Source organism: Dendrobates tinctorius, unplaced genomic scaffold (genome assembly GCF_039654945.1).
Source record: "Dendrobates tinctorius isolate UK_male_01 unplaced genomic scaffold, ASM3965494v1 ptg000030l, whole genome shotgun sequence".
Lineage (NCBI taxonomy): Eukaryota > Metazoa > Chordata > Amphibia > Anura > Dendrobatidae > Dendrobates > Dendrobates tinctorius.
This window is the reverse complement of record NW_027361698.1, coordinates 189,116-217,037: the sequence shown is the minus strand read 5'-3', so window position 1 is coordinate 217,037 and position 27,922 is coordinate 189,116. Positions and strand designations below refer to the sequence as shown.

Sequence of the window (27,922 nt, the reverse complement as noted above, 5' to 3'; positions counted from 1 at the left end):
TTTAGATATATATGCCTCAAACATTATCTGCATTAATATGTTTTTGCATTCAATAAAAAGTTTAAAAAAAAAAAACATCCTGGAAACAATAGTTGTACTATTGCCTATAGTCTCCATTTTGAAGCATCTGGGCATAGAAATTGCTTTAGGCGTTTTAAATTTACTATTTTCCTTAATGATTTGTCTGGCTTTTTCCTTAAGAATATGGGGCTGTAGAATCCTTTCCCCTCCTCTCTTTGGCACATGGGTGAGGACCCCCTTCTCCAAGACTGACCTTATTTCCTCCTCTAGGATCGCTTTGATTTACCCCTAAATGCTGATCTTTTGCGACCACATCTTTCTGGTGGGTGAGAGGAATTCTAGTTTTAGCCTCTCCCTTATCGTGCCCAATATCCAAGGGCTAAGGGAAACCCTTTCCCAGACAGGAAGAAACTGACTCAGCCTTCAGCCTACATGGGGCCTGGTGTCATTGTCTTTTTTTTTGGAAACCCAGATAAAAAATAATCCCCTTGCGAGGTCTTTCCTTTATTTCTAGACTCCTTCCATCTTGCTTCCTTTTGTTTAGGGGCCCTTTTCCTTTATGGATGCACTATGCCATTTCAGGACGTGCCCCCAAAAGACGCCCAGCTCCATTCAGGGGATTCACTATGCCATACCAGGCTGTGCCCCTGGAGTGCATCACTACGCCGGCTCCCAGCAATGCACTGTGCCACCAGATGTGATGCCAGCTGCTGGATTCCAGGGAAGCACTGGGCCACACTAGGCAGTGCCCCTGGAACTGATGTCAGTCCACTTCTGCCATCTCTCAGGAATGCACCGTGCCAGGTCAGGCCATGCTGCTGGGGAGATGTCCGCAAATTCCAACTCTGCACAAGCCCAGGGACACCACTCTGCTGGAATCAGGTAATCTTAACTCCCCCAGAGCAATAATGTCTCCACTGAAGCATTCTGGAGGGCTCTGCCTTATAAAGCTATAGAGTTTCATATCTTTGAGGTGGATCCTCTCTCTCCCCATTTTGGAGAATGGGAAAATATAATAAATCTTACACTGACAAAAAAAACCGGCGCCAGTGTGTACTTTAACGGCTGCCAGAGAGCTTGAATCCAATCACACCCCATCTGCAGGTTAACAATTGGGGACAGGTTCCCTTTAAAGAATTCTCTACAGAAATGTGTGTTCAAGTCAAAATGGAAAACTGTAAAAACTAGAAGATATTCAGATTTGGTGCTTGCTTTATTTTTACCTCTTAGGTCTATAGTATAAGAAAAAATGACAATTCTATTTACACAATAGAAACAGCAAACGTCTACATATTAATCCATAATTATAGAAAACATTTAGAAAAATTTAACCCCATTAATGTGGCACTTGTGATAGCCGTTCAAATAAACTAGGCAGTGCTGACATCTGCAACACCACAGCTAGTCTACTAAACTCCTAGAAAAATAGGTTAAATAAAGAGTATAGACTGCACCAGTGGTAATGGATATCTTCTCTAGATCACAACAAAAGGACCGCATTATAAACGCTCAAGTTACTTGCCGGAATGGTTTGGCTTTGATGCCTGTGCCAATTCTTACTAATGTAAAACTGAAAGTACCAAAAGCCTCTCTCTGTGGTATCAACGGTGTATAGAGGTGTTACCTGTCAATGAAATTTTGGCTCTGATGATAAAGATACTGCTGTAAACTCTTTCTAAAAGACAGGAAGTGTCCAAAAAAGCTCCAGTGGCCATTGTGAAAATTGGAATTTTGTTTTTTTATCTTGGGAAAAAAAATACATGTAGCACAAAATGTGATATAAGCTGTCAATTTCCCCCTTTACAGCAGAAAGTGTTGAATACTTACAGAGAACAAGTGAGAGCAGCGAGCACCATCAACTTTCTGCTCTTTTATACCATTTATTCCCTATTTTTCAATATATTTGTGCCTAATTTAAAATAAGACAATTGGAGCTTTTAGTTCAGTGCTTTGAATAATAATATAAGTATATAAAAGCACCGGTCCGTGTCTTTTTTATTGCAGTGCTGGAGAGGTTCCACTAATCTAAGTTCCCTGCACTTAGTGTCATACTTACCAGTCACCATCATCTTGTTATCAGCGCTGCTCTGTATGGTCTACAGCAGTCAGGCCTGCCGTATCGCTCCAGTGCTTGCTGGGCGGTCTGGATGTCACTACTCAAAATCGAGGGCTCTTATAGACTTCCATTAAGAGCTTGTCTTGTTACCATTACCTCTAATTTCCGTTTAATCAAAAAATGTCACAAGATGGCAGCTTGGGACAAAAGCGGCGCCAGGAACAGCTTAAGACGGCAGCTGGGAAGCTTAATACTAGGGTCAGGGACCTAACATTCATGGCACCACTCCAACCCTTTACTTTGATTGAACAGACGTGTTAACAAGAGTCCCTTTAAAAAAAGAGAATCTAGTCACTGCCTACTTTACAGACACATAACATTCATTTTGAGGTTGTAAGAGTTTTACAAGTGCAAAGAATAGGACAGACAGATCCAATAATTGGGGCTCACGCCTCTTAGGGTACCGTTACACTAAGCGATGCACCAGCGATCCAGACAACGATATGGATCGCTGGTGCATCGCTAAGTGGTCGCTAGTGAGCTGCCACACAGGCAGATCTCACCAGCGACATCGCTGGGGACGGGGGTCGCTACTTACCTGTCAGACGCGGCGATCCTGACGTCCTCCCACCCGGCTCCACGCGTCGCTCGTCGGCGCCACAGGAAGCGCAGCAGGAGGTGGCCGATGAGAAATGATCCAGGACCTTCTCGCGCGACCAACGATGAGCAGCGGGGGGGAGAGGGTAGGAGGTACGTATCACATGCAGCGATATTGCTAGCAATATCGCTGCAATGTCACAAAATCGGTGACTTTACAGCGATATCGCAGTGTGTAACGGGGGCTTTAGGCTAGGCACTGTATCAGTTTTGGGTAAAGCAAACCGTTTTCTAAGTACAGGCCATCATTAATCCAAGATTTCAATGGGCAGCACGGTGGCTCAGTGGTTAGCACTGTAGCCTTGCAGCGCTGGGGTCTTGGGTTCGAATCCCACCAAGGACAACATCTGCAAGGAGTTTGTATGTTCTCCCCATGTTTGCGTGGGTTTCCTCCCACAGTCTAAAGACATACTGATACGGAATTTAGATTGTGAGCCCCAGTGATGATAATGTGTGCAAACTGTAAAGCGCTGCGGAATATGTTAGCGCTATATAAAAATAAAGATTATTATTATATTTCAAGGTGGACAGAAACAACTCAGTCTTGAAATTATTTTATAAAACTAGATCGGTATATTGGACCAGGTCACAAATTCGTAAGCGATGGCAAACTGACATTTATTATACTTCTTTCTTTTTGAGTATGAGTGGACCGATGTTGTCTCCCGTTAACTCATTGTGCTTGTTATGGGAACCATCACAGACTGGAAACTGTGGAGAAAATTAAAAAAAATATTCAGAAACAGGGCATTACTGAAGAATAACACCAACCAAAATACAACATATATTAAAAAGCAAGAGTGATAGGCAATGTAGAACAAAACACAATCAGCAACTTAGAAGAGGTGCATCAACTAACCCGAAAGAAAAAGACTTGAAGACAACCTGACAGCCCATTTTTGTAATGTAAAGACATGGTTGTACTGGCGCTGTAATACTGATTACATTGCTACCTTTGGTGAAGACATGCACATGCAGCGGCACGGTGGCTCAGTGGTTAGCACTGCAGTTTTGCAGCGCTGGAGTCCAGGGTTCAAATCCCACCAAGGACAACATGTGCAAGGAGATTGTATGTCTCCAGTGCTTTGTGGGTTTCCTCCGAGTACTCCGGTTTCTTCCAACACTTCAAAGACATACTGATAGGGAATCTATATTGTGAGCCACATCGTGGACAGTGCCAATAATGTCTGTAAAGCGCTGTGGAATTGATGGCACTATATAAATGAGTAAAATAAATAAATAGTAGTTATTTAGTCACCAACTGAAGTTTCTGCCAATTAGGTTTTGGTACACAGGGGCCGGATTGTACATTGGATCTTCTCCCTTTCTGTGATTCCCTACCCCTTGGCCTGCCTACGGTTTTTGAATAACAGGTCACTGAAAAAGTCACCTGCCTTCTGTTTTGAACAGGAGATTTCAAACAAGGGAAACGGAGGAGTTGGGGAATCAGACAAGGAGCAGACGTTCCCCACCCCCACCCGATGCACAGTCTAGCAGAAAACGTCAAATGGTGATTAAAAGGAATCTGTCAGCAGGCGTTTGCTACATAACCTGATGACAGTATGAGAAAGGGTCAAAAAGCCTGATTGCTTACCGGTAATGCTCTTTATGAGCTCTTTAATGAGTCCACGACAGCACCCACTTGGAGAGAGTGATCCGCCCATAGGAACAGGAAACCTACAGAGATAAAAGAGGGCGGTCCGCCTCGCCTCCTCAGTTGGATTTCAGAGTACCTTGAGGACCACCAATTATTAGGCCATTTCAGTATTTTAGTTTATCAATTTTATATCTAAGAAGGTGTATATACACTGTTAACTTCTAGGGAGGGTAGTGAGTGGGTGCTGTCGTGGACTCATTAAAAGAGCATTACCGGTAAGTAATCCGCTTTTTACCCTTCGCCACGACAGCACCCACTTGGAGAGACTTTCAGAGACCTTCACCTGGGAGGGACCACTGTGCTGAGGACCGCTCTACCAAAGGCTAGGTCAGATGAGCATGATAGATCAAGCCTATAGTGGTTATAAAAGGTAGAAGGCGTTGACCGAGTTTCAGCCTTACATATAGACTCGATTGCGACGTCTCTCCTCTCTGCCCACGAGGATGCCATAGCTCTGGCGGAATGTGCACTGATACCCTCCGGAGGATCTTCATTTCTCGCGGAATATGCCAAACAGATCGCGTCTCTGATCCACTGAGACAGGGTACCCCTTGTGACCTCATATCCCTCCTTTTGGCCCTGGAAGGAAATAAACAGAGCCCTACTCTTCCTCCAGCTGCTAGACCTCTCTATGTATTGTAAAACTGCTCTTCTAACGTCTAATGTATGGATTTTTTCTTCATCTGGAGTAGAAGGGTTACTAAAGAATGAAGGGAGGTGGATCTCTTGCGACCTATGAAATTTCCCCGCCACTTTTGGTAGGTATGAGGGGTCTGGTTTTAATATCAGCTGATCCTGGAATGTTAACAGGAACGGGGGTTCTATTGAGAGTGCTTGTATGTCGCTGACTCTTCTGGCTGAAGTTAGTGCCACTAGCAGTAGTCTTGAGAGATAGGTGCTTCAGGGATATTGAGTCTAACGGTTCAAAGGGGGGACATGTTAGGGCATCTAGTACCAAATTCAAGTCCCAAGGAGGAACTCTGGGTATGTGTACTGGTTCGCTCCGCTCACAGGCCAAGATGAATCTGGCTATCCATCTATTGCCTGCCACATTATAACTATAGAGGGCCCCTAAAGCAGACACTTGAACTTTTAGTGTGTTGACGGATAGTCCTAGATCTTTCCCTTTTGCAGAAATTCTAGAATTGGTGTTATCGGGATTTCTCTAGAATCGGGAGCTGTGTGAAACTCTAGGAACTTCCTCCACACCCTGGTGTAAAACTTTGTAGTAGCCAATTTTCGACTCTGCAGGAGAGTATTGACTAACCCTTCCGTGAACCCTCTTGCTCTCAACATTTCCCTCAAGTTCAAAGCCGTCAAGTGAAGATTGAGGATGGAAGAATGGCCCCTGATAAAGGAGCTTGGGGGTTGAAGGAAGCACCCAAGGGTCTGTCACTGACATTGCTTGCAGGCATGAAACCCATGGCCTCCTGGGCCAAAATGGCGCTATTAAGATAATCCGCGCCTTTTCTGCCCTTATCTTCCTGATGACTTGCGGCAGTAGCATGATTGGGGGAAACGCATATGCCAGTCTGAGCTGCCACGGGGCTAGGAGGGCATCCAGAATTTCCGGACGGTCTGTTACGTTCAGAGAGGCGAACCTTCGCACCTGTCTGGTGGCGAAAAGATCTATTTGGGGGAAGACCCCATAGTGACACGGTGTGTGAATATTTTCCGGCTCAGGCACCATTCTCCTTGCCGTCGCGTATGGCGGCTTAGAAAGTCTGCTTCCAAATTGTCTGTTCCTCTTATGTGGAGAGCCGAGAGACAAAAATTTCTTTTCGGCTAAGGACGAGATCTTTCTTGCGGAAGACATTAAGCTGACTGATTGAGTTCCGTCTTGCCTGTTCAGATATGCGACCACTGTGGTGTTGTCTGAAAGGATTCTCACGTGTTCCCCTTGTAACTGTGGAAGAAAATGATATAATGCATGACTAACCGCATTCAGTTCTTTTAAGTTTGAGGAATCCTGTCTCTTGCTTACATCCCACAGGCCTTGGGAGAAGGTGCCTCCCATATGAGCCCCCCATCCTGTAGGGCTGGCGTCGGTAGTAACTATACGGGAAGGTGTTATCACCCATGGTACTCCTCCCGATAGATTATCATCATCTAACCACCACGCTAGGGAAGTTAGGACCATCTCGGATTAATTAATTTTCTTTACCAAATTCCCTCGGACATGGGTTTCCTCTAAGAGAATCTGATGTTGTAGTTCCCTGGTGTAGAACTGGGCCCACTGAACTGCCGGGATGCAGGAAGTAAGGGACCCTAGGAGGGACATTGCTTCCCTCAAGGACATGCATGGTTTGTCTATTGCTAACGTGATCTTTTTGATCATTGCAATTTTTACCTGTGGCAGTAGACATTTGTTTTATGGAGTCTAGTTGGAGACCCAGGAAGGACTGCATGGATTGTGGCTCGACTCTGGACTTCCTGAAGTTTATTATCCATCCTAGAGCCTGTAGGGATAAGATTGCGTCAGCAACTCGTCTATTACATTGTCGAGTTGAGTTCCCGATTATTAAAAAGTCATCCAGATAGGGTATTATCAAAGTGTCATTCTGGCGTAAGAAGGCCATCACTTCCAGCATCACCTTTGTAAAAACTCGTGGTGCGATGGAAAGGCCGAATGGCATGGCTGTGAACTGGAGATGGTGTATGGTGCCGTCAAGGAGGACCGCAACTCTGAGGTATTTCTGATACCTGTAATGGATGGGAAGATGATAAGCATCCTTTAGAGCTAAGCCCGCCATCATACAATTGGGGAAGAGGCGCTTAATTGTAGATCTAATAGATTCCATCTTAAATCTATGATTTTTAATAAATGAATTTAGTTTTTTCAGGTTGATTATAGTCCTGAATGAGCCATCTGGCTTAGGCACCAGAAAAAGAGGGGAGTAAAATACTCTCCCTTCCTGTCCTTCGGGCATGTGGACCAATACTTTTTTTGTCCAGCAAGCTTAGAATCTCAACTTCTAGGGCCCGCTGTTGGATTGGCGAGTTGAGAGATGTTATGATAACGGAGTTACGGTGCATGTGGCGGAACTCTATCTTTAGCCCCTCTCTAACAATGTCCAGAACCCAAGGGCTGGTTGTGATTTTTTCCCATTCTCGAAAGAAAAATTTTAGTCTTCTTCCTACTGAAGGGACTGGCTCCTTAGCTCCTGTCTCTGTGGAAGGAGGATCCTTTAAACATGGCACCTTTGTTCTTTTTCTCCTTTGTGGCCCAACGATTTTGATTTTCCGCTGGCCTTCCTCTGCCAAACGGTCGTCTCCTAAACGCCCTCCTATAAAATGGGAGAGAGGGGTTAGGGAAGTCCTTTTTCCTTTCTTTTGCCTTGGTAAGGATTTCATCTAAGGTTTTTCCGAACAAAAACTCACCCTCGCAAGGAATAGCACAGAGCTTTGCCTTGGACTGAGTATCGCCTCTCCAGCTTTTAAGCCCCAGACTACTCCTGGCGTTATTAAGTAAGCCTGCTGTCCTGGCTGCTAAGCGTAACGAGTCAGCAGAAGCATCTGCAATATACGCAGCCGCGCCATGGATCAAGGTAATAGCGGCTCGTAGTTTGTCTCTGGAGATTTTTTGATCTATTTGCTGGTCTAGTTGATCAATCCAGACCAGCATAGAACAAGCCGTGCAAGTACTAGCTATTACAGGCTTAAACGTGCCGGTAGCTGCCTCCCATGCTCTTTTTAGTGAGGCATCGGCTTTACGGTCAAGTGGATCTTTTAGTACACCTGCGTCCTCTACCGGTAGGGCTGATTGTTTTGAGGTAGAGGCGACTGCCGCGTCCACTTTCAGGACTTTAGACCATGTTAACAATTCCTTGTCACTGAAGGGGTACCTTCTTTTTGAGGCTGAGTGGAGATAACCTCTCTGGTCCTGCTTCTCCCATTCTTTATTAACCAGGGCTTATGGCTGGTATAAAAGGAAAGGCTCTCCTCTTCCTATCCGTTAGTCCTGCAAACATAATTTCTTGTGTTGTTTGCGGCTCCCTTGTCTTTGTGCACCCCATGGTGTTTCTCACGGATTTAACCAAGTTGTCCATGTTTTCTAAGGGGAAACACGAACGCCCCTCCATATCTGAGGAGGATGATGATGTGGATGCGTTGGAACTATCACTGCTTCGTCCTCGTCAGAGTCTAAGCTAACCACAGTCGGAGTCTTAGTATGTATGGGTGTACTGCTAGACTGGGTTAAGGCCTGTAACTCTTCCCTTATTATAGCCCTTATGTCTGTGGCTGATGCCTGTTTTGCCGTTTCATTAATGCATTTTTTACATAGCCTTGTGGTGTAAGAGTCTGGTAGGGGGACGTCTACAAAGGGTACTCTTTATTTTTTGATTTCTCTTTTTTCTCAGCCTGAGGAGACATAGCGAAGGAGAGAGGAAGAAAGAGAGAAGTATTTATCAGCTTGATAGGCAGAGAGTCGTCCACTCACCCAGAGAAGCTGTAGGTACCGGATCAGGAGGCTTGTTGGTGTGGCTTCTGTCCGAGGAACCTCCGCCCGAGTGGTTCTTGGATGCCGCTGTATCACCTGCCTGGGGATGCGTGCTCTGTCCTGGGGAAGACATGCTTTCACGCGAAACTCAATTCCCTGGAGTTTTTTGTAAGCTCCACCATCTCACCGGTACCTCCCCCTCCCCTGGTGCGCATCCTTGCTTTAGGCGTGGCTAATTAGCGCGTGCCCAGCCTGCTATACAGCCGCCGGGCCGCGCTGCAAATTAACATAGTCTCCATCTTTTTTTTTTTCGCAGCTTTTGCCAGGAGGGGGCGGGGAGCGCTTTACCATGCCTGCATGAGACCTCGGGAGCCGCGCGTGCGCCTTGCCGCTGGAGAACCTCCGGTAACCCAGAAGTTCCCCCTTACTATTTCCTGTGTCGGCGCTGCATGTGCGTCCTGCCTCCGGACGCTGAAGCCTTTAGGAACGCTGGAGGCTGCATCAATTTCCTCCGGTTACGCGCTCCCACACGGACCGGGATGGTTTCTCTCCAGACCCTGGTGGCGTGTAAATTTGCAGGGGAACCCCGGTCGGCCTCACCCAGACCCGGCGTTTCTGCCCACGCTGCTGCGGCATCAGTCGAGGAGGGAGTCGAATCACAGCACTCCCCCCGTCGCTGCTTCTGGACCAGAACCCCTGCTGTTCCCACAGAGACTGTACAGGCGGTTCCTTGGCCCACATATGTGCTGTAGGAGAATCCTGCGGTTTCCCATAGGAACAGGAAACCAACTGAGGAGGAGAGGCGGACCGCCCTCTTTTATCTCTGTAGGTTTCCTGTTCCTATGGGCGGATCCCTCTCTCCAAGTGGGTGCTGTTGTGGCGAAGGGTAAAATACTGAATTCAGTGATGTGTCACTTATCAGGCTGTGTGGTGCTTACTTACAATGAAGGTTTTATCACTATGACATTATTATTGCCTAGACTGGCTGCCTCCTGCCAAGTCATCCAACCACATCCCCTCTTCTGATAAGCATCTCACTGTCAATAGACAATATACATAGAGAACCTAGTGTAGTCGGGGTTAGCTTTTTGAGCTCAGCTACAGCTAAGTACTCAGATTATAAGGTGCAGCAGTTGTAGCACAATCAAAGTAATAAACAGTTGGAATCAGGGTCTCTTTCTCTACAATATGCTGCTCTCACATAAAAGGTAGCAAAAAGCTGGTGGCAGATTCACTTTAAAGGAAACCTGTCAGGAGGATTGTGCACAGTAACCTACAGACAGTGTCAGGTCGGCGTCGTTGTACTGATTAAAATGATACCTTGGATGATGAAAGCCATCTTATGGTTTTTTATCTTTAGTTTCAGTTTTGTGGTGATAATATGCTCATTCCCAGGGCCGTATTTCCCATTAGGCACTCGTGGGCCTGTGCCTGTGGCGGGACTCTGCGGAGGTGCTGCACCTCAGCAATGTTTTTTTTTGTTCCCTCCGGTCGGTCCCCTCCGGTCACTCTCGCAGATCGCGCCATCTTGGAGGAGGAATTTTTTTTTTCTTCCCCAGCAAGATGGCGCTGGCTGCGCAATAGCCGCTATCGGATTCTCTACACACACCGCTAGCTGCTACTACATTTGATTTTAGTTTTTTTTTGTGCTTACTCAATAACAATGTACAGTGATTACTAGGACACTAAACATGCGATTATGCTGCAGCACCGGAGCCGCGGGTGACACCTGCCTCTAGAAGGGTTTTTTTTTTATTCAGTATGTGAAGGTATTCATTATGTAAACTAGGAGGCATGTCAGTGAGGGATCAGTGACCTGTCAGCAGTCTGCATTACAAATAGCTAGAGCACCACATGAAGACCCCCGACTCTAGGCCCGCACCGGAGCACGAGCATATCATCACCACAAAACTGAAACTAAAGATTAAGAAACAACCACAAGACGGATTTCATCAACCAAGGTATCACTGTAATCAGTATGATGGCGCCAACCTGACGCTGACTGTAGGTTACTGTGCACAATCCTGCTGAGTGGGTCCCTTTAAGGAAGAACTACAAAGTGCATTTCTCAACCGAAGGTATCAATTTAATCAATACAGCACTTTTACAGCCATGTCTTTACTTTACAAAATCATGCTGACAGGATCTTCATGAAATATACCGTATATCACTGTAAATAGTGATTACTAGTGATTACTAGGACACTAAACATGCGATTATGCTGCAGCACCGGAGCCATGTCTTTACTTTCAAAATCATGCTGACAGGATCTTCATGAAATATACCGTATATCACTGTAAATACATGTTAAAAGATACTGCCACCTAAATCAGGCAGTGGAGAATCTTTTTCTGCCAAGGGCCATTTGCAACATCCTTTCGGGGCTGTATAAATTGGGCTCAAAGGGCATGTGCACACGCTGCAGAATGGGGTGCGGATTTGGCAGCGCGGATTTTGTAAAATCCGCAGGTAAATCTGCAGGTCAAAAGACCTGTGGTTTTACCTGCGGATTGGCCTGCAGTTTTGCCCTGTGGTTTTCATCTCCACAATGGAGGAGATGGCAAACCGCAGCGGAATCCGCAGAAAGAATTGACATGTCAATTCTTTCTGCGGTTTTGAAACCACAGGAAAACCACGCGGAAAAATCTACACCGTCTGCACTGCGGTTTTTAATATCCATAGGATATTATGGTACTGTACACCGCAGCAAAGACTACTGCGGATCCGCAGCGGCCAAATCCGCTGCAGAACCGCAGCAGAATCCACAGCGTGCGCATACACCCTAACTCCACTCACAAACTACGTCCTGACGCTGGCAGTGGTGTCCGTACGTAATCTTTCATCACTGCTGAATGCTGAGGCCTGTGGAAACACTGCGTGCATGTGCTCACAGAGCAAGACGGGATAAATGGGGAGGCGGCCGCCAAAATACAGCATCCGGCCCAAGCACTGTGGTCCCAGGGGCCAGATAATAGGTCTGTAGATGGTCTGCAGATGGTCTGCAGGACGGAGGTTCTCCATCTCAGACATAAATCTATACATCACCTGTCCACAGGCTATATGATAAATTTACAACCACTGGGAGCCTCACCGTTACCGAGAACAGGGTCTCAAAATCCATTGTGTGAATGGAGCAGAAGTTTATGAGAGAGATTTTGCTTTTACTGTAAAAAAAAAACAAAAACTCAACTATAGAAAATGGCAGGAGAATTCTACTAAAACAGCTTAACTGTCCTCATGGGTCATTAAGTGGTTAAACAGCAATGTGGTTATGACAATGCAATTTTGTGCTGGCATGGTGGATCGCTGCTGCTCTTTCAGGAAGTCTTAAAAATAGGACGTTCTGCACAGAAGTGCTGGTCCAATTCAACAATAGTCCTAAAACATACAAAGAAAAAACTGAGTACACAAGATTTGGGCAGGGTAGTGTGGGGGATTTATGAACTAAAAGAAAAAGGTCTCGTCTATAGCAACCCATCGAACACACCTCTTATTTTGTATTTTGCTCTTTTACTTATTCTAATTTTTTACAGATCTTAAAAGGAGCTGTCCCCTTCTCAAACAACCCCTTCCTAATCCCACCTTGTAAAATACTATACTCACCTCGGATGCCATTCCAGTGGGAGAGCAAGTTCCGTCACCGCTGGAATGGTGCTGGCACCAGGCGCACATATAGGTGTTATTTTACAAAGACAGAAATATAGGGATTGTCTCAGTAGTGGACAACCCTTTCAATGGGGATTTAACACTATAACGCAGTAGCCTAGATCTATGTGCTAGTACATTTGCTTGGGAACTTGGAGTCACACAGCCAGCTAATGGAAATGATAAAAGCTTACCGTTTTAGAGCGCCAGCATCGACAGTAGGCAGCTTTGGCAATATGCAGGTCCTCAATGTTAATTTCATTCACCACTTTTGGGTTCTCCTTTTGGATTTTGAGATTGATCAGACTATCCTTCTGTTGCTTTTTCTTTGGCAGGAATGGTCGAATTGCAAGGTAGCCTAAGAGCGCGAGGACGCCCAGAAAAGGCAGTAACCGCAGCCATTCTGAAACTGAAGAGAAGACAAAATATGGTCTGTCTGGCCTTGGTTTGGCTAGTATGCATTAGTGTATTTCCCACCCCAATATATAGGAAAGTACATATATTTCAGAACTACCAAAGAAGTAAACTGAAAGTGCCATCCATGCTTGACAGTCTTCGTTCATCCTTGTGTTTGAGTACAGGTCACGAAAAATTGTGTCTGGGATGGGAATGCATAGTTTTTCTTGAACCTATTGGAAAGTTAAATTCAAGGGCCACAGCTTACACAGGCTACCAAAGGACAACAGAAAAATGGCAAATTTAAAGCACCACGCCAGTGTTTTAGTTCCAGCGCTTTAAATGCAAGCCCCTTTGCCTGCAACTTTCAATTTTTCACCCTTTACAGACGCCGCTCCGGTCCCCCAGCGCCATCTTGTGCCCGTAACTGCCGACTGGCCAGAAGTGAAAAGTTACATGACAAGAGCTCAATACAAGTCTATGAGGGCAAGAACGAGGCTCTCATAGACTTGTATTGAAAAGCGACCTCTGTCTCGCTCCATAAAACACTTTAGCGGCGGGCAGGTCAATTTTTACTAGAGACCAACGGGAGCGAAGCTGGAGAAGAATGGAGGCGATGACTGATGAATTACATTTAAAGCACCACCCCAGCTTTGCAATAAAAAAAAAATGCTGGAATGGTGCTTTAAATTTATATAACAACCAAACTTTGACCATAATATATGCATAATTCTATATTTTTAACGAAACTCGTCATACACACAGACTCAATGATGGGGAAAAGCAAACAAAAAAACAAAATAATATATTCATTACAGAAGTATAAGAAAACTTACACACTGCAAGTGGTAAAAGTTGGCAGGAGGGAGGACATATATTCACATACAAATACATACTTGGTGGTGGAATCAGTTAACCCCTTACCTACAATGGACGTAATATTCCGTCCATGTGACCCTGGACCGATCTACCATGGACGGAATATTACGTCCCAGCGATCAGCGGCGCCCACGTGGTGAGCGCCGCTGATCGCGGCCGGGTGTCACCTGATTATCACAGCTGACACCCGGCACAATGTGTCAGGGGCGGTCACAGACCGCCCCCGACACGTTAACCCCTTGTACACCACGATCAAACGCAATCGCGGTGTACCGGGGGTTAAAGGGAAGCATCGGCAGGGAGGGGGCTCCCTCCGTGCTTCCCTGAGCCCCCCACGGCAGCGCAATGTGCAGCGCTGCTGCGGGGGGCTCTTTCCCTACAGGCCCCCGGATCCAAGATGGCGACGGGGGCCTGTAGGGAGCTGACTTCCTCACTGCCTGCAAAGCGCAGGCATGAGGAAGTCTGCAGAACTGCCTGTGACAGATTGCTGATCTGTCACAGTGATCTGTGATGTGACAGATCAGCGATCTGTCACAGGGCAGTGATGTCCCACCTGGGACAAGGTAATAAAGGAAAAATCGCTAAATAAATTAGTGGAAAAAAAAAAAAATATTCCCCCATAAATCCATTTTTTCAAAATAAAAAAAAAAACAATAAAAGTACACATATTAGGTATCGCCGCGTCCGTAGCGACCCGCCCTATAAAACTGTCCCATTAGTTAACCCCTTTAGCAAACCCCTTAAAAAATAAAAATAAAAAACGAAGCAAAAAATAATGATTTATTATCATACCACCGAACAAAAAGTGCAATAACGCGCGATCAAAAAGACGCATATAAATATCCATGGTACCGCTGAAAACGTCATCTTGTCCCACAAAAAACGAGCCGCCAAACAGCGTCATCCACAAAAAAATAAAAAAAAGTTATAGCTCGCAGAATAAAGAGATACCAAAATAATTAATTTTTATATAAAATTGTTTTCATTGCAAAAAACCGACAAAACATAAAAAAACGACCTGAGGTATCGCTGTAACCGTACTGACCCGAAGAATAAAACCGCTTTATCAATTTTACCGCACGCGGAATGGTGTAAATGCACCCCCCAAAAGAAATTCATGAAACGCTGGTTTTTGTTCATTCTGCGTCCCAAAAATCGGAATAAAAAGCGATAAAAAAATGTCATGTGCCTGAAAATGAAACCAATAAAAACATCAACTCGTCCCACAAAAAATAAGACCTCACATGACTCGGTGGGTCAAAATACGGAAAAATTATAGCTCTCAATATGTGGTGATGCAAAAACTATTTTTACAATAAAAAGAGTCTTTTAGCGTGTGACAGCCGCCAAACATAAAAACCGCCATAAATAGTAAATCAAACCCCCGGTTATCACCCCCTTAGTTAGGGAAAAATAATAAAACTAAAAGAAAATGTATTTATTTCCATTTTCCCATTAGGGTTAGGGCTAGGGCTCAGATTAGGGTTAGGGGTGTGTTGGGGTTAGGGTTGGAGTTATAATTGGGGGGTTTCCACTGTTTGGGCACATCAGGTGCTCTCCAAATGCAACATGGCGTCTGATCTCAATTCCAGCCAATTCTGCGTTGAAAAAGTCAAGTGGTGCTCCTTCCCTTCCAAGCTCTGCCATGCGCCCAAACAGTGTTTTACCCCCACATATGGGGTATCAGCCTACTCAGGACAAATTACAAAACAACTTTTGGGGTCCAATTTCTCCTGTTACCCTTAGGAAAATAAAAAATTGGGGGCAAAAATATCATTTTTGTGGAAAAATATGATTTTTTTATTTTCACGCCCAGGCGTTATAAACTTCTGTGAAGCACTTGGGGGTTCAAAGTGCTCACCACACATCTAGATAAGTTCCGTGGGGGGTCTAGTTTCCAAAATGGGGTCATTTGTGGGGAGTTTCAATAGTTTAGGTACATCAGGGGCTCTCCAAACTCTCATGACACCCATAGACCAATCCATCAAAGTCTGCATTCCAAAACGTCACTACTTCCCTTCCGAGCCCCGACGTGTGCCCATACAGTAGTTTTCTCCCACATATGAGGTATCAGCGTACTCAGGACAAATTGGACAACAACTTTTGGGGTCCAATTTCTCCTGTTACCCTTGGGAAAATAAAAAAATTGGAGACTAATTGATCATGTTTGTGGAAAAAATACGATTTTTTTATTTTCATGCCTGGGCATTATAAACTTCTGTGAAGCCCTTGGGGGTTCAAAGTGCTCACCACACATCTTGATAAGTTCCTCAGGGGGTCTAGTTTCCAAAATGGGGTCATTTGTGGGGGGTTTCCACCGTTTAGGTACATTAGGGGCTCTCCAAAGGCAACATGACACCCGCAGACAATTCCATCAAAGTCTGCATTCCAAAACGTCACTACTTCCCTTCCGAGCCCCGACGTGTCCCCATACAGTAGTTTTCTCCCACATATGGGGTGTCAGCGTATTCAGGACAAATTGGACAACAACTTTTGGGGTCCAATTTCTCCTGTTACCCTTGGGAAAATAAAAAAATGGGGACTAAAAGATGATGTTTGTGGAAAAAATACCATTTTTTTATTTTCACGCCCGGGCGTTATAAACTTCTGTGAAGCACTGGGGGGTTCAAAGTGCTCACCACACATCTAGATAAGTTCCTTGGGGTGTCTAGTTTCCAAAATGGTGTCATTTGTGGGGGGTTTCTACTGTTTTGGTACATCAGGAGTTTTCCAATCGCGACATGGTGTCCGATCTCAATTCTAGCCAAAAACGTCAAATGGCGCTGCTTCCCTTCCGAGCTCTGCTATGCGCCCAAATAGTCATTTACACCCACATATGGGGTATCAGCATACTCAGGACAAATTGCACAATAACTTTTAGGGTCCTGTTACCCTTGGAAAAATAAAAATTGGGGTGAAAAGATCATTTTTGTGGAAAAAATATGATTTTTTAATTGTACCGCTGTACGTTATAAACTTCGATGAAGCCCTTGTGGGTTCAAAGTTCTCACCACATATCTAGATAAGTTCCTTGGGGGGTCTAGTTTCCAAAATGGGGTCACTTGTGGGGGGTTTCCACTGTTTAGGTACATCAGGGGCTCTCCAAACGCGACATGGCGTCCGATCTGAATTCCAGCCAATTTTGCATTGAAAAAGTCAAACGGCGCTCCTTCCCTACTGAGGTCTCCCATGCGCCGAAACAGTGGTTCCCCCCAAATATCAGGTATCAGTGTACTCAGGACAAATTGCACATTAACTTTTGCAGTCCAATTTCTCCTGTTACCCTTGGTAAAATAAAGAAAATTGAACCTGAAGTATTTTTTTTGTGAAAAAAAGTTAAATGTTCATTTTTTTTTTTTAAATATTCAAAAAAATTCCTGTGATGCACCTAAAGGGTTAATAAACTTCTTGAATGTGGTTTTAAGCACCTTAAGGGGTGCAGTTTTTAGAATGGTGTCACTTTTGGGTATTTTCTATCATATAGACCCCTCAAAGTGGCTTCAAATATGATGTGGTCCCTAACAATAAAATGGTGTTGCAAAAATGAGAAAATCGCTGGTCAATTTTTAACCCTTATAACTTCCTAACATAAAAAAATTTTGGTTCCAAAATTGTGCTGATGTAAAGTAAACATGTGGGAAATGTTATTTATTAAGTTTTTTGTGTGCCGTATCGCTGTGATTTAAGGGCATAAAAATTCAAAGTTGGAAAATTGCGAAATTTTCAAAATTTTTGCCAAATTTCCATTTTTTTCACAAATAAACGCAAGTTATTTGAATGAAATTTTACCACTAACATGAAGTACAATATGTCACGAGAAAACAATGTCAGAATCACCGGGATCCATGGAAGAGTTTCAGAGTTATGACCTCATAAAGGGACAGTGGTCAGAATTGTAAAAATTGGCCCGGGAGTTAACGTGCAAACCACCCTTGGTAGTGAAGGGGTTAAGGCACCATTCCATTTTTTTTTTCTATTTCAGCGCTAGAGTGATGCTACCTAAGGTCCCTGACTCGTCACAGTTTTCACGTTTTATCGGTGCTGCCCCGGAACCATGGCGCCATCTTGTGAGCGCAACTTCTGACTGACCGGAAGTCAGAGGTAACAGTCACAAGCTCTCAATATAAACCTATGAGAGCTAGAACGATTCTCTCAGACTTACATTGAAAAGTGACCATTGGCTCGCAAGACTGGAGGGATCCGACAGGTCACAACCTGCTAAAGAACCTTAGATTAGAAGCACCAGTCCAGTGCTGCAATAAAAGAGAAAAAAAAAAAACACCCTCTGAAATGGTGCTCTAAAGAGAACCTGTCAGCAGGATTGAGCCCTATAAACTAAAGGTATGGCCATAATGGCTTTGTGATGCTGTTTAATCCGATATTCGATGTGAAAGGATCTGCTCAATGGTTGTTTAATACTCACCCTTGTACTTCGGGGCTGGATATGAGGGCTGGATCTTAGGTCACCGATTATTCATTTGTAGAATAAATTGTGGATTTTAAGTGGCTGGATCAAAAATCCTTTTATCTACACTTGACTGCACGTGTGACCACACGAGTTCTGTGCTTCAGCACGCCGCTGTAGGGGAGTTGCTTTCATAATTTTTTTCCTCTGATTATTCGGTGACCTGCCATTTTAAAATTCAGCTCCACCGCTATCATTGTGTGGGCAGGACGTGCGCAGGAAAAATAAAATGGTGCCGGAGACGGGGCATGCGCGGATCGAGATTTCAGCTCTGGAGAAGCAGAGGAGGGAATGAGAAGAAGGACCTGCCCCTACGTCCCGCCCTGAAGAACACAAGATGTCATTTTATGAAAACTTCAAAGTGGAGTGAGTATTAGCAGATCCCTTCCCATGGGTATCATATTGATCAGCATCACAGTGCCATTATGGCCATGCCGTCAGTTTATAGGGCTGAATCCTGCGGAGAGGTTCTCGTCTGTTTTAGGCAATCGGCTGTCGACTCGTTAATCCGTCAGCTAAAATTCTGGAGTAAATTGCTTTGAAAAGTCACAAGATTTTTATGCAACTTGTAGCTGTGCAAAAATTGGTTAACTTGGCGTTTTCACACCTGTTTATCCCAGCTTGGCAAAATGGGCAATGCTGGGGCGTGATGCCGCATCTCACCTAGCTCATGATGAGTTCTGGGGTAACGTAGCCGGGGCCTGGACCAACGTTTCTGACGTGGCTGACACCACTTGTCAGATGTGCCGGACTCATTAACGTGAACATGCGTGTATCCGGCACCGGCTGTATGAACGCAGCCAGGTAGGCGGCACGCTTTCAGAGATAAAGTTTAATGGCTGCCAGATCATTTTGGTTAGAGTTAGTTCACTCAAAAATGTAGATGAAAATGAGCTAATAATCACAAGAACCTTCCCATTCATTCCTATGGAAGACGTCTCGTTCAGGGTTCTAATGACGCCAACAGATGTTCTGCTCTATACCTTACGACACAAGGTCCTGGGAAGATGCTGGGACATCTCTGAGCATTGTCAGCGGTCTCTTCATTGTTTAATGGCTTTAAGCGCTCAGGAAACAACACTTTAGGATTACAAAGCTCCAGAGAAGAGGATTCCTGAGGTGTCTTCTGCTGGGAACATGGCCATTAATGGATGAAGCATTACAGGGAGGGCTCTCTATACATCCTGAGCAGGAGCACACGTTCAGCTGTGGTGGGGAATGCTCTGATGTAGCACAGCTGACTGTTATCCCTCAGGCTGCGCCACAATGCAGGACACAGTCCAGCTCACCTCCACCCACCAGTGACTTTCCCCAGCAGCACAATGAGAAGTGCAGCAGAGGCCCAGCAGCAACACCACAGGGGAGCACAAGGGGCATCACCACCACTCACTTCCTATTCCTCACCCAGCCCGCCATATTACCTGTCAGCCTGATGAAGCCGGCGAGACTGTCCGGCACAGGCAGCTTCTTCAGATAGGCGGGCAGCTGCACCTTGATAACCCGGGCTAAGATCTCCAGCACCATGTCGGCACGGCAGCTACTGAAGACAGGCCTCTTCCTGGCAGCAGCTCCTGAGCCTCAGCGCTCCTCCTTCTCCTGCGTTACACAGCGCCCCCTAGTGGCCCAGGGCAGCGCTGCGAGAGGCACAATGGCGTCCCGTCCAGCTCCCGCTGAGAAAGGGAAATCCTGCTAATTAATTCCGATTCAGGCTGCGGCATTGTGCTGCATGTACACCTCAGTATTATAAACTAGGGCCACACGCAGACTGTTGGCTGCAACTTAGCTGCTAAAAATGTCAACTAAAGGCTGTGTGCACACGTTGCGGATTCTGCTGCGTTTCCGCAGCGGTTTTGGCCCGGCAGAAACGCAGCAGTTCCGCAGACATGGTACAGTACCATGTAACCTTATGGCTTTTCAAAAACGCTGTGCTCACACTGCGTTTTTTTCCGCGCGGTTTTGCTGCGGTTTACAAGCCGCAGCATGTCAATTGTTTGGGCGGATTCCGCAGCGGTTTCACACCTTTAGGCTATGTGCCCACGTAGCATTTTAAAACGCACAATGAAAACCGGACTCCTTCCCAGAAATCGCGCGTTTTTTTCAGCGCGATTTCACCGCGATTCTGTTCGCGATTTTCTCAAGCACTTTCCAAGCGATTTGAAGCATCGCTTGGTAAGTGACAGGTTGGTCACACTCATCAAACATAGTGTTTGACAAGTGTGAGCAGCTTTTTACTATTGAGGCCGCCTATGCGGCATCAATAGTAAAAGATAAAATGATAAAAAAAAAACGGGGTATATTTTCCACATGCGGGAAGTAAGCGATTCTCATGCATTCCTATGGGTGCGGAATCGCGGCAATTCTTTGCGATTCCACACAAAAGAATGATCATGTGCTGCAATTTTTTCCGCGATGCGATTCCGCCGCAGAAAAAAGCGCAGCATTAGCACACCATGTGCGGAATGCCATAGGAATGCATGGGGGGCATTCTGTACACGATTTTTAAACGTTTTCGCAGCGTTTTTGCCCTGAAAATCGCGGCAAAAACGCGTAAAAAATCGCATCGTGAGCACACAGCCTTAACATAGTAGAGGTGTGAAACCGCAGGGCTAAACCGCAGGTCACTTTACCTGAGGTTTTACCTGCGGATCCGCGGAAAAGCCCGCAGGTGAATCTGCAATGTGTGCACATAGCCTAAGACTGCTGGGATTACAAGGTGACCTTGTTGCTACATTGAAAATCACCAAAAATTGGACATTGTTGGTCTTCTTGTGTTGTGACTTGCTTGTCGTGGTGACAGTACCCTCATGGTCCCAATGTGACCCCATTAATTTGTATTATTGCGCTGCGCTGTATCAATGACACCTCACCCCTAGCAAACATTGTTCACGGGACAAGTGTCGGACCCATAGCCGCCATTTTACCCCTGATGTAGTAGTGATGTGGCTCTGTGAAAAGTTCGAACTTGTGACGACTGATGAGTCGTGGTCATTTGCGGGCTGCAACGTGACCACGCTCGCTCTCCATGGATATGATGAAGCAATAGACAATGTCGCCCATAAGGCCACGTTCACACATTCAGTATTTGTAAGCCAAAACCAGGAGTAGTGCAAGCAGAGAAAAGTATAATAGAAACACGGGCGCCATTATTGCATTTTCTCCCCACTCCTGGTCTTGGCTCACAAATACTGAGGTAAAAAACTGACCAAATACTGAAAGCGTGCACGTGGCCTTAGGCTAGCTTCACTAGCGTTTTGGGCCGCAGCGCACGGCCGCCGCTAAGCCCCGCCCCCTCCGGTCATCTCCGCCTAGTATCGCACACGGCTGCATGTGATCTGCACACCCTATCTTTAGCATAGGGTGCGCAGACCATGCGCTAGTAGAATTTTGCGTGCGCTGCACCCTTTTGACGGTGCTCCGAGCGCACCAAAATGCAACATGGTGCGTTCGGCGCACAGTGTCGCACCATCAAAAGGGCGCAGCGCACGCAAAATTCTACTAGCGCATGGTCTGCGCACCCTATGCTAAAGATAGGGTGTGCAGATCACATGCAGCCGTGTGCGATACTAGGCGGAGATGACCGGAGGGGGCGGGGCTTAGCGGCGGTCGTGCGCTGCGGCCCAAAACGCTAGTGTGAAGCTAGCCTTAGTCACACAGTGCGTTATGTTCACACAATTTTTTGGCTCCAAAATAGTCTTAAAAATAACGTTCCACAAAACTTCCAATATCTTATCTATGGGAAATTCTCTTTGCAATTCATATATATTTTTGAAGCATTTTCTTTTTTTTTATGAAGTGGTAAAAATTGTTATTTCTTTAACCCCTTAATAACAGCCACCATATATATTTGCTAGCCGTAATTCTCCCCAAAATAATCACATATACAGGTGCTTCTCACAAAATTAGAATATCATCAAAAAGTTAATTTCATTTCTTCAATACAAAAATAGAATCTCATATATTATAGTCTGAGTCATTACAGTGTGATCTATTTCAAGTGTTTTTCTGTTAATGTTGATGATTATGGCTTACAGCCAATGAAAACCCAAAAGTTATTATCTCAGTAAATTAGAATACTTTATAACACCAGCTTGAAAAATTATGTTAAAATCCAAAATGTTGGCCTACTGAAATGTATGTTCAGTAAATGCACACAATACTTGGTCGGGACTCCTTTGGCATCAATTACTGCATCAATTTGACGTGCAATGGATGCGATCAGCCTGTGACACTGCTGAGGTGTTATGGTTATGGAAGCCCAAGTCCCAAGTTGCTTTGACAGCAGCCTTCATCTCATCTTCCTCTTGACAATACCCCATAGATTCTCTATAGGACTGTGGGAGGATGGACCAGGCTAGTAGTGTCTCTCGCGTGTCTGGGCCGGAATTGTCGGGGCTGTCACCATTGTTGCCAGGGGAAGGATTTTTTGACCGGAGCAGACCTTTACACCTGACTAAAGGGGGTGGGTCTGATATAAAGGGGACTGTGCGCGAAAACGGGGCTTTTGGCGGGTATCCAGCGTGTGCTCCAGGAGGTTGACTCCGTCTCCGCTGACCGACGCCAATCTACAGGCCCGCGTCACACCCTCCATCCCCTGCGCAGACAGACCGGGTACCTCCAGAGATAAATAAAGTACATTTTAATCAATAGAGCTGGGAATAAAAATCAGTTCCACAACTGGACTTGTTAGAAAATTGACTGTGGTGATAATGTGCCCATGCTATGTTACTGTGTAATGGCTTTATCTGACCGTGCAGAAACATGGTCTGATCATACCACACCTCCTGACCAGGGGAGGATGCACAAGAGTACACAAACAGGACAGCAGGGGATCACAGCTGATTCTTTCTGTGATATAATGCATAACATTTCCCTGCCTGTCAAAAAAACATTTTTTACTTGGCACACCAACCTCACAAGAAAGCTGAGCAAAACGTCTAGGACTGATGAGCAGCGCTGGAAGAAAATGCACTCACAGGAAGACTTCTCCACAGTCAAACAAGCTACAGTTGTGGCCAAAAGTATTGACACCCCTGCAATTCTGTCAGATAATACTCAGTTTCTTCCTGAAAATTATTGCAAACACAAATTCTTTGGTATTATTATCTTCATTTAATTTGTCTTAAATGAAAAAACACAAAAAGAATTGTCCTAAAGCCAAATTGGATATAATTCCACACAAAACATAAAAAAGAGGGTGGACAAAAGTATTGGCACTGTTCGAAAAATCATGTGATGCTTCTCTAATTTGCACTTGCAGCCAGTTGACATGGATTAAAGTTGACTCAACCTCTGTCCTGTGTCCTTGTGTGTACCACATTGAGCATGGCGAAAAGAAAGAAGACCAAAGAACTGTCTGAGGACTTGAGAAACCAAATTGTGAGGAAGCATGAGCAATCTCAAGGCTACAAGTCCATCTTCAAAGACCTGAATGTTCCTGTGTCTACCGTGCGCAGTGTCATCAAGAAGTTTAAAGCCCATGGCACTGTGGCTAACCTCCCTAGATGTGGACGCAAAAGAAAAATTGGCAAGAGATTTCAAGGCAAGATTGTGCGGATGTTGGATAAAGAACCTCGACTAACATCCAAACAAGTTCAAGCTGCCCTGTAGTCCGAGGGTACAACAGTGTCAACCCGTACTATCCGTCGGCATCTGAATGAAAAGGGACTGTATAGTAGGAGACCCAGGAAGACCCCACTTCTTACCCCGAGACATAAAAAAGCCAGGCTGTAGTGTGCCAAAACTTACCTGAAAAAGCCTAAAACGTTTTGGAAGAATGTTCTCTGGTCAGATGAGACAAAAGTAGAGCTTTTTGGGCAAAAGGCATCAACATAGAGTTTACAGGAGAAAACAAAGAGGCATTCAAAGAAAAGAACATGGTCCCTACAGTCAAACATGGAGGAGGTTCCCTGATGTTTTGGGGTTGCTTTGCTGCCTCTGGCACTGGACTGCTTGACCGAGTGCATGACATTATGAAGTCTGAAGTCTACCAACAAATTTTGCAGCATAATGTAGGGCCCAGTGTGAGAAAGCTGGGTCTCCCTCAGAGGTCATGGGTCTTCCAGCAGGACAATGACCCAAAACACACTTCAAAAAAGCACTAGAAAATGGTTTGAGAGAAAGCACTGGAGACTTCTAAGGTGGTCAGCAATGAGTCCAGACCTGAATCCCATAGAACACCTGTGGAGAGATCTAAAAATGGCAATTTGGAGAAGGCACCCTTCAAATATCAGGGACCTGGAGCAGTTTGCCAAAGAAGAATGGTCTAAAATTCCAGCAGAGCATTGTAAGAAACTCATTGATTGTTACCGGAAGCGGTTGGTCGCAGTTATTTTGGCTAAAGGTTGTGCAACAAAGTATTAGGCTGAGGGTGCCAATACTTTTGTCTGGCCCATTTTTGGAGTTTTGTGTGAAATGATCAATGTTTTGCTTTTTGCTTCATTCTCTTTTGTGTTTTTTCATTTAAGACAAATTAAATGAAGATAATAATACCAAAGAATGTGTTTGCAATCATTTTCAGGAAGAAACTGAGTATTATCTGACAGAATTGCAGGGGTGTCAATACTTTTGGCCACAACTGTATGTTCACATTTAAGTAGGCCCTCACTTCTGCTAAACAGGACTACAGCTTAAAATTAAAGGCCCTCATCACTGTATCATCAGTTGAAAATGGTTTCACAAATGTTTAACCGATTAACGACCGCCAATACGCTTTTAAAAGCAGCCGTTAAGGGGCCTTATTCCTTGTTCACAACACCAATGAATAAGTGAATAGTGCCCACCCAGCGGGTGCAAATCCCGTAGGTGACAGCTGTTTATGACAGCTGACACCCTAAGGCATGATCCCCGGCCAGTTTTGGAATCAACAGTAGAAAATTAACCTTTTAAATACCACTGTCAATTGCAACAGCAGCATCTGTGTGGTTAAAAAGGGGTTAAAAGACCCCCTTTGACAGAATCAACCACCTGCGATCGTAATCGCAGGTGCCAATCATTACCATGGTACCGTAAAGTCATCTGATGACCTTAGGGTACGATGGCCTGTTAGACCCAGCTATAAGGCCCCGTAACACACAGCGAGATCGCTGATTTTGTGAAGCCACAGTGATCTCGCCAGCGACATCGCTGAGTGTGATATGGATCAGCGACCTGCCCCCCTGCCGGGTATCGCTGATCGTGCAGGATCGTCCTGGGCCATTTTTTGATCGATGGTCTCCCGCTGGCCAGCGTGCATCGCTGTGTGTTGCAGCGAGAGACCAGCGATCAGCGACGCTGGATGCTGGTTTTCAATGTAAACAGCGGGTATTTAAGAGCCGCGCGGGTCTTGGATACCCGCTGTTTACCTTGGATACCAGCTTGCTCGCTGATCCTGATCGCTGGTGGGTCTGTCTATGTGACAGCTCACCAGCGATCACCTATGTCCCAGCGATCCCATCCACGTCGGATCGTTGGTGGGATCGCTGGGACATTGATACATGTAATGGGGCCTATAAGCGGGATCAAACAGCCACAGTGAGAGTCATTGATAGGTCTCAAACAAACAGGCAATCCCTGCATGTGTTGCACCTGTTTACCACCGCAAAACATGCAGATGCAGGGACTCGAATATATTATCCGCGAACGCCCAAAATACTAGAATAACCCGAGCATGCTCAAATAAGACGTTATCCAACATGTCATCACTATTAGCTGACTTAAGAATATAAATATTGACATTTTGAAAATGTCTAACTTTTCAAAATGTTTGCCAACATTCTGATATTTTCAAATAAACACAAATTATATTGACCTAAATTTACCAGTAATACCAGTGACCCGGGCTCACGCACAGTGTGGAAAAGAGTACGTGCAACACGAAGGGAAGAGGGGAAGGAAGCATAAATACTAGGGACTGGGGGAATGGAGACCCCTAGGCAGATCTTATAACACCCTGCCTACTCTACCGTCCCTATATTGGTTCCACACTAATCACCGAGCAGGAAACCTAAGCCCTGTACATCCCTAGAGATAGGCCTTGGATAGAGAGGTGGGAATGAGCACTGGTCAGTCCTCACTATTAACTAAAGACAACAAGGGAGACAAACAAGGAGAGAGGAACTTACCTTCAGCAGACTCCAGAGAAATAACACCAAACATCCTCCAAGAGCAACAGAAAGGAAGTTAGCCAACAGGTACAGCTCCAATCCTTCACAAGGGATAAAGTGAATATCACCGGCTACTCCCTGAAGCAGGTTGGGAGTTTATAAACACCAAGATCCAGGTGTGTCAAATAGAGCTGGAGGGAGGTTGCTGTTGGGTCAAAAAGTCAGAAGGATTAAGAAGGTGTCTGCAATGCCAAACGCAGAGATCTACAGCCAGATGTAGAGCAACTGTTGCATCTGACATACCCATGACACCCGGCCCTTCCGCTTGCCTCTCGTATGTTATGGGATGGCGGAACGCACCAAATAATAAGGATGGTGTTTAGGTGCGTTCGCAGCCCAGGGTCCACCGTGCAGAGGCGTTAACTGCTGCTCGGTAATGGCGGACGCGATATGGCGGTATAATAATGGAACACACGGGGTTAACCTCACCCAATGTGTACAGAGGCGGACTCTGTTATCTCACAGAGCCGCACAACCGCAAAATAATAAATGCCGTAGCCTGTTATTGCTCACAGAGCTCGGCAGTGTGAGCGTTAGCGTATAGTCACAGAACTCAGCCCTTAGACCGCAGGACTGAAGTCCCTCTAGACCGCCAGCGCTCGGCACCGCGACTGCGATGCCAGCAAGGGTTAAATAAATTACATGTGCAAGTGTGCACAGTGCCGCTCAGGTGGACGCCACTAATCACCCTGGGTTGGGCCAGGTAAGCGCACAAGTTGCGCAAGGCGTTGCAGCGGCGTGGCTGTCACTTGCCGCGGTTCGACAGTGCCCTGTAGTGGGCGACACCATCAGACGCTAGTGTGCAGACGGCTGGTATGCACTGTGGCCTATAGACTAGCCACTGGCAGGCACTGACTCAGTCTCCAAACCCTACCAACATACGTATCAAAAGGGAAGGGGTTTCATAATGAGTCAGTCACCAGATACATGCATCCATCATCATACACTCCAAACTATTTGAGTCTATCCTAGCGCATGGCCGCACGGCCATGCTGCTCTTTTATAGCTGCATCTTTTCGGGACCTTTCAGATGGTCCAATCCGAGCTGGAGAAGGACCTGAGCATGTGACCTCCGATCTCCAAAGAGAGATCGTCCCACGGGCATGCTCAGTGGAGCGAAAAGAGGACTTCGTCCCTGGAGTGGCTCGCTGCTGGCCAGCATGCGTTGTCAAACCTGAACCAGAGGTGGCAGCAGCAACCAACCCTACACTGCTGGTCTGGGCAGAGCGCCTGGACTGATGAGTCTGCTGAGCAGGCTCCACTGCGGCTGAAGAAGAATGGGAGACCGCTGGGTGCAATGCTCTGGATTCCTGCTGTGCAGTGGCAGTAACCCGACGCCTAACATCGTGTCTATATCTGCCTGATTTTTGAAAGTCTGCGCTGAAGCCCCTCACGCCACAGGTGAATCTTGTGCAGATTGATCTACTAGCATTGGTAAATAAAACAGTACTTCAGTGGCACATGCGCAGATCGACCTCCCGCTTGTCATCTGTAAAATAGCAACGATGGTGGCGCTTGAGCAGATTGAGAATCTTGGTTCAATGAAAAGCCGAGATCTCATTTT

The 27,922-nt window shown here is 45.7% G+C and overlaps 1 protein-coding gene across 1 annotated transcript; it reads right to left on the bottom strand.

Annotated features, from left to right (window-relative positions):
* Positions 1-3,272: 3,272 nt before the first annotated feature.
* CISD2 (CDGSH iron sulfur domain 2) lies at positions 3,273-19,895 on the bottom strand. The gene is made up of 3 exons (XM_073571784.1): positions 19,639-19,895; positions 12,672-12,886; positions 3,273-3,445 (listed from the first exon to the last, which is right to left on the bottom strand). The coding sequence occupies exons 1-3, from the start codon at positions 19,739-19,741 to the stop codon at positions 3,356-3,358; spliced, it is 408 nt and encodes a 135-aa protein (XP_073427885.1). The 5' UTR covers positions 19,742-19,895; the 3' UTR covers positions 3,273-3,355.
* Positions 19,896-27,922: the final 8,027 nt, after the last annotated feature.

What these genes read in the sequence shown, in the direction of transcription:
- CISD2 (XM_073571784.1), bottom strand. Translation starts at nt 19,741, where the DNA reads ATGGTGCTGGAGATCTTAGCCCGGGTTATCAAGGTGCAGCTGCCCGCC. An exon ending in CGGCTTCATCAGGCTGACAG is followed by an intron (nt 12,887 to 19,638) that starts GTAATATGGCGG and finishes TCTTCTCTTCAG; the next exon opens with TTTCAGAATGGCTGCGGTTA. An exon ending in GATGCTGGCGCTCTAAAACG is followed by an intron (nt 3,446 to 12,671) that starts GTAAGCTTTTAT and finishes TTTTCTCCACAG; the next exon opens with TTTCCAGTCTGTGATGGTTC.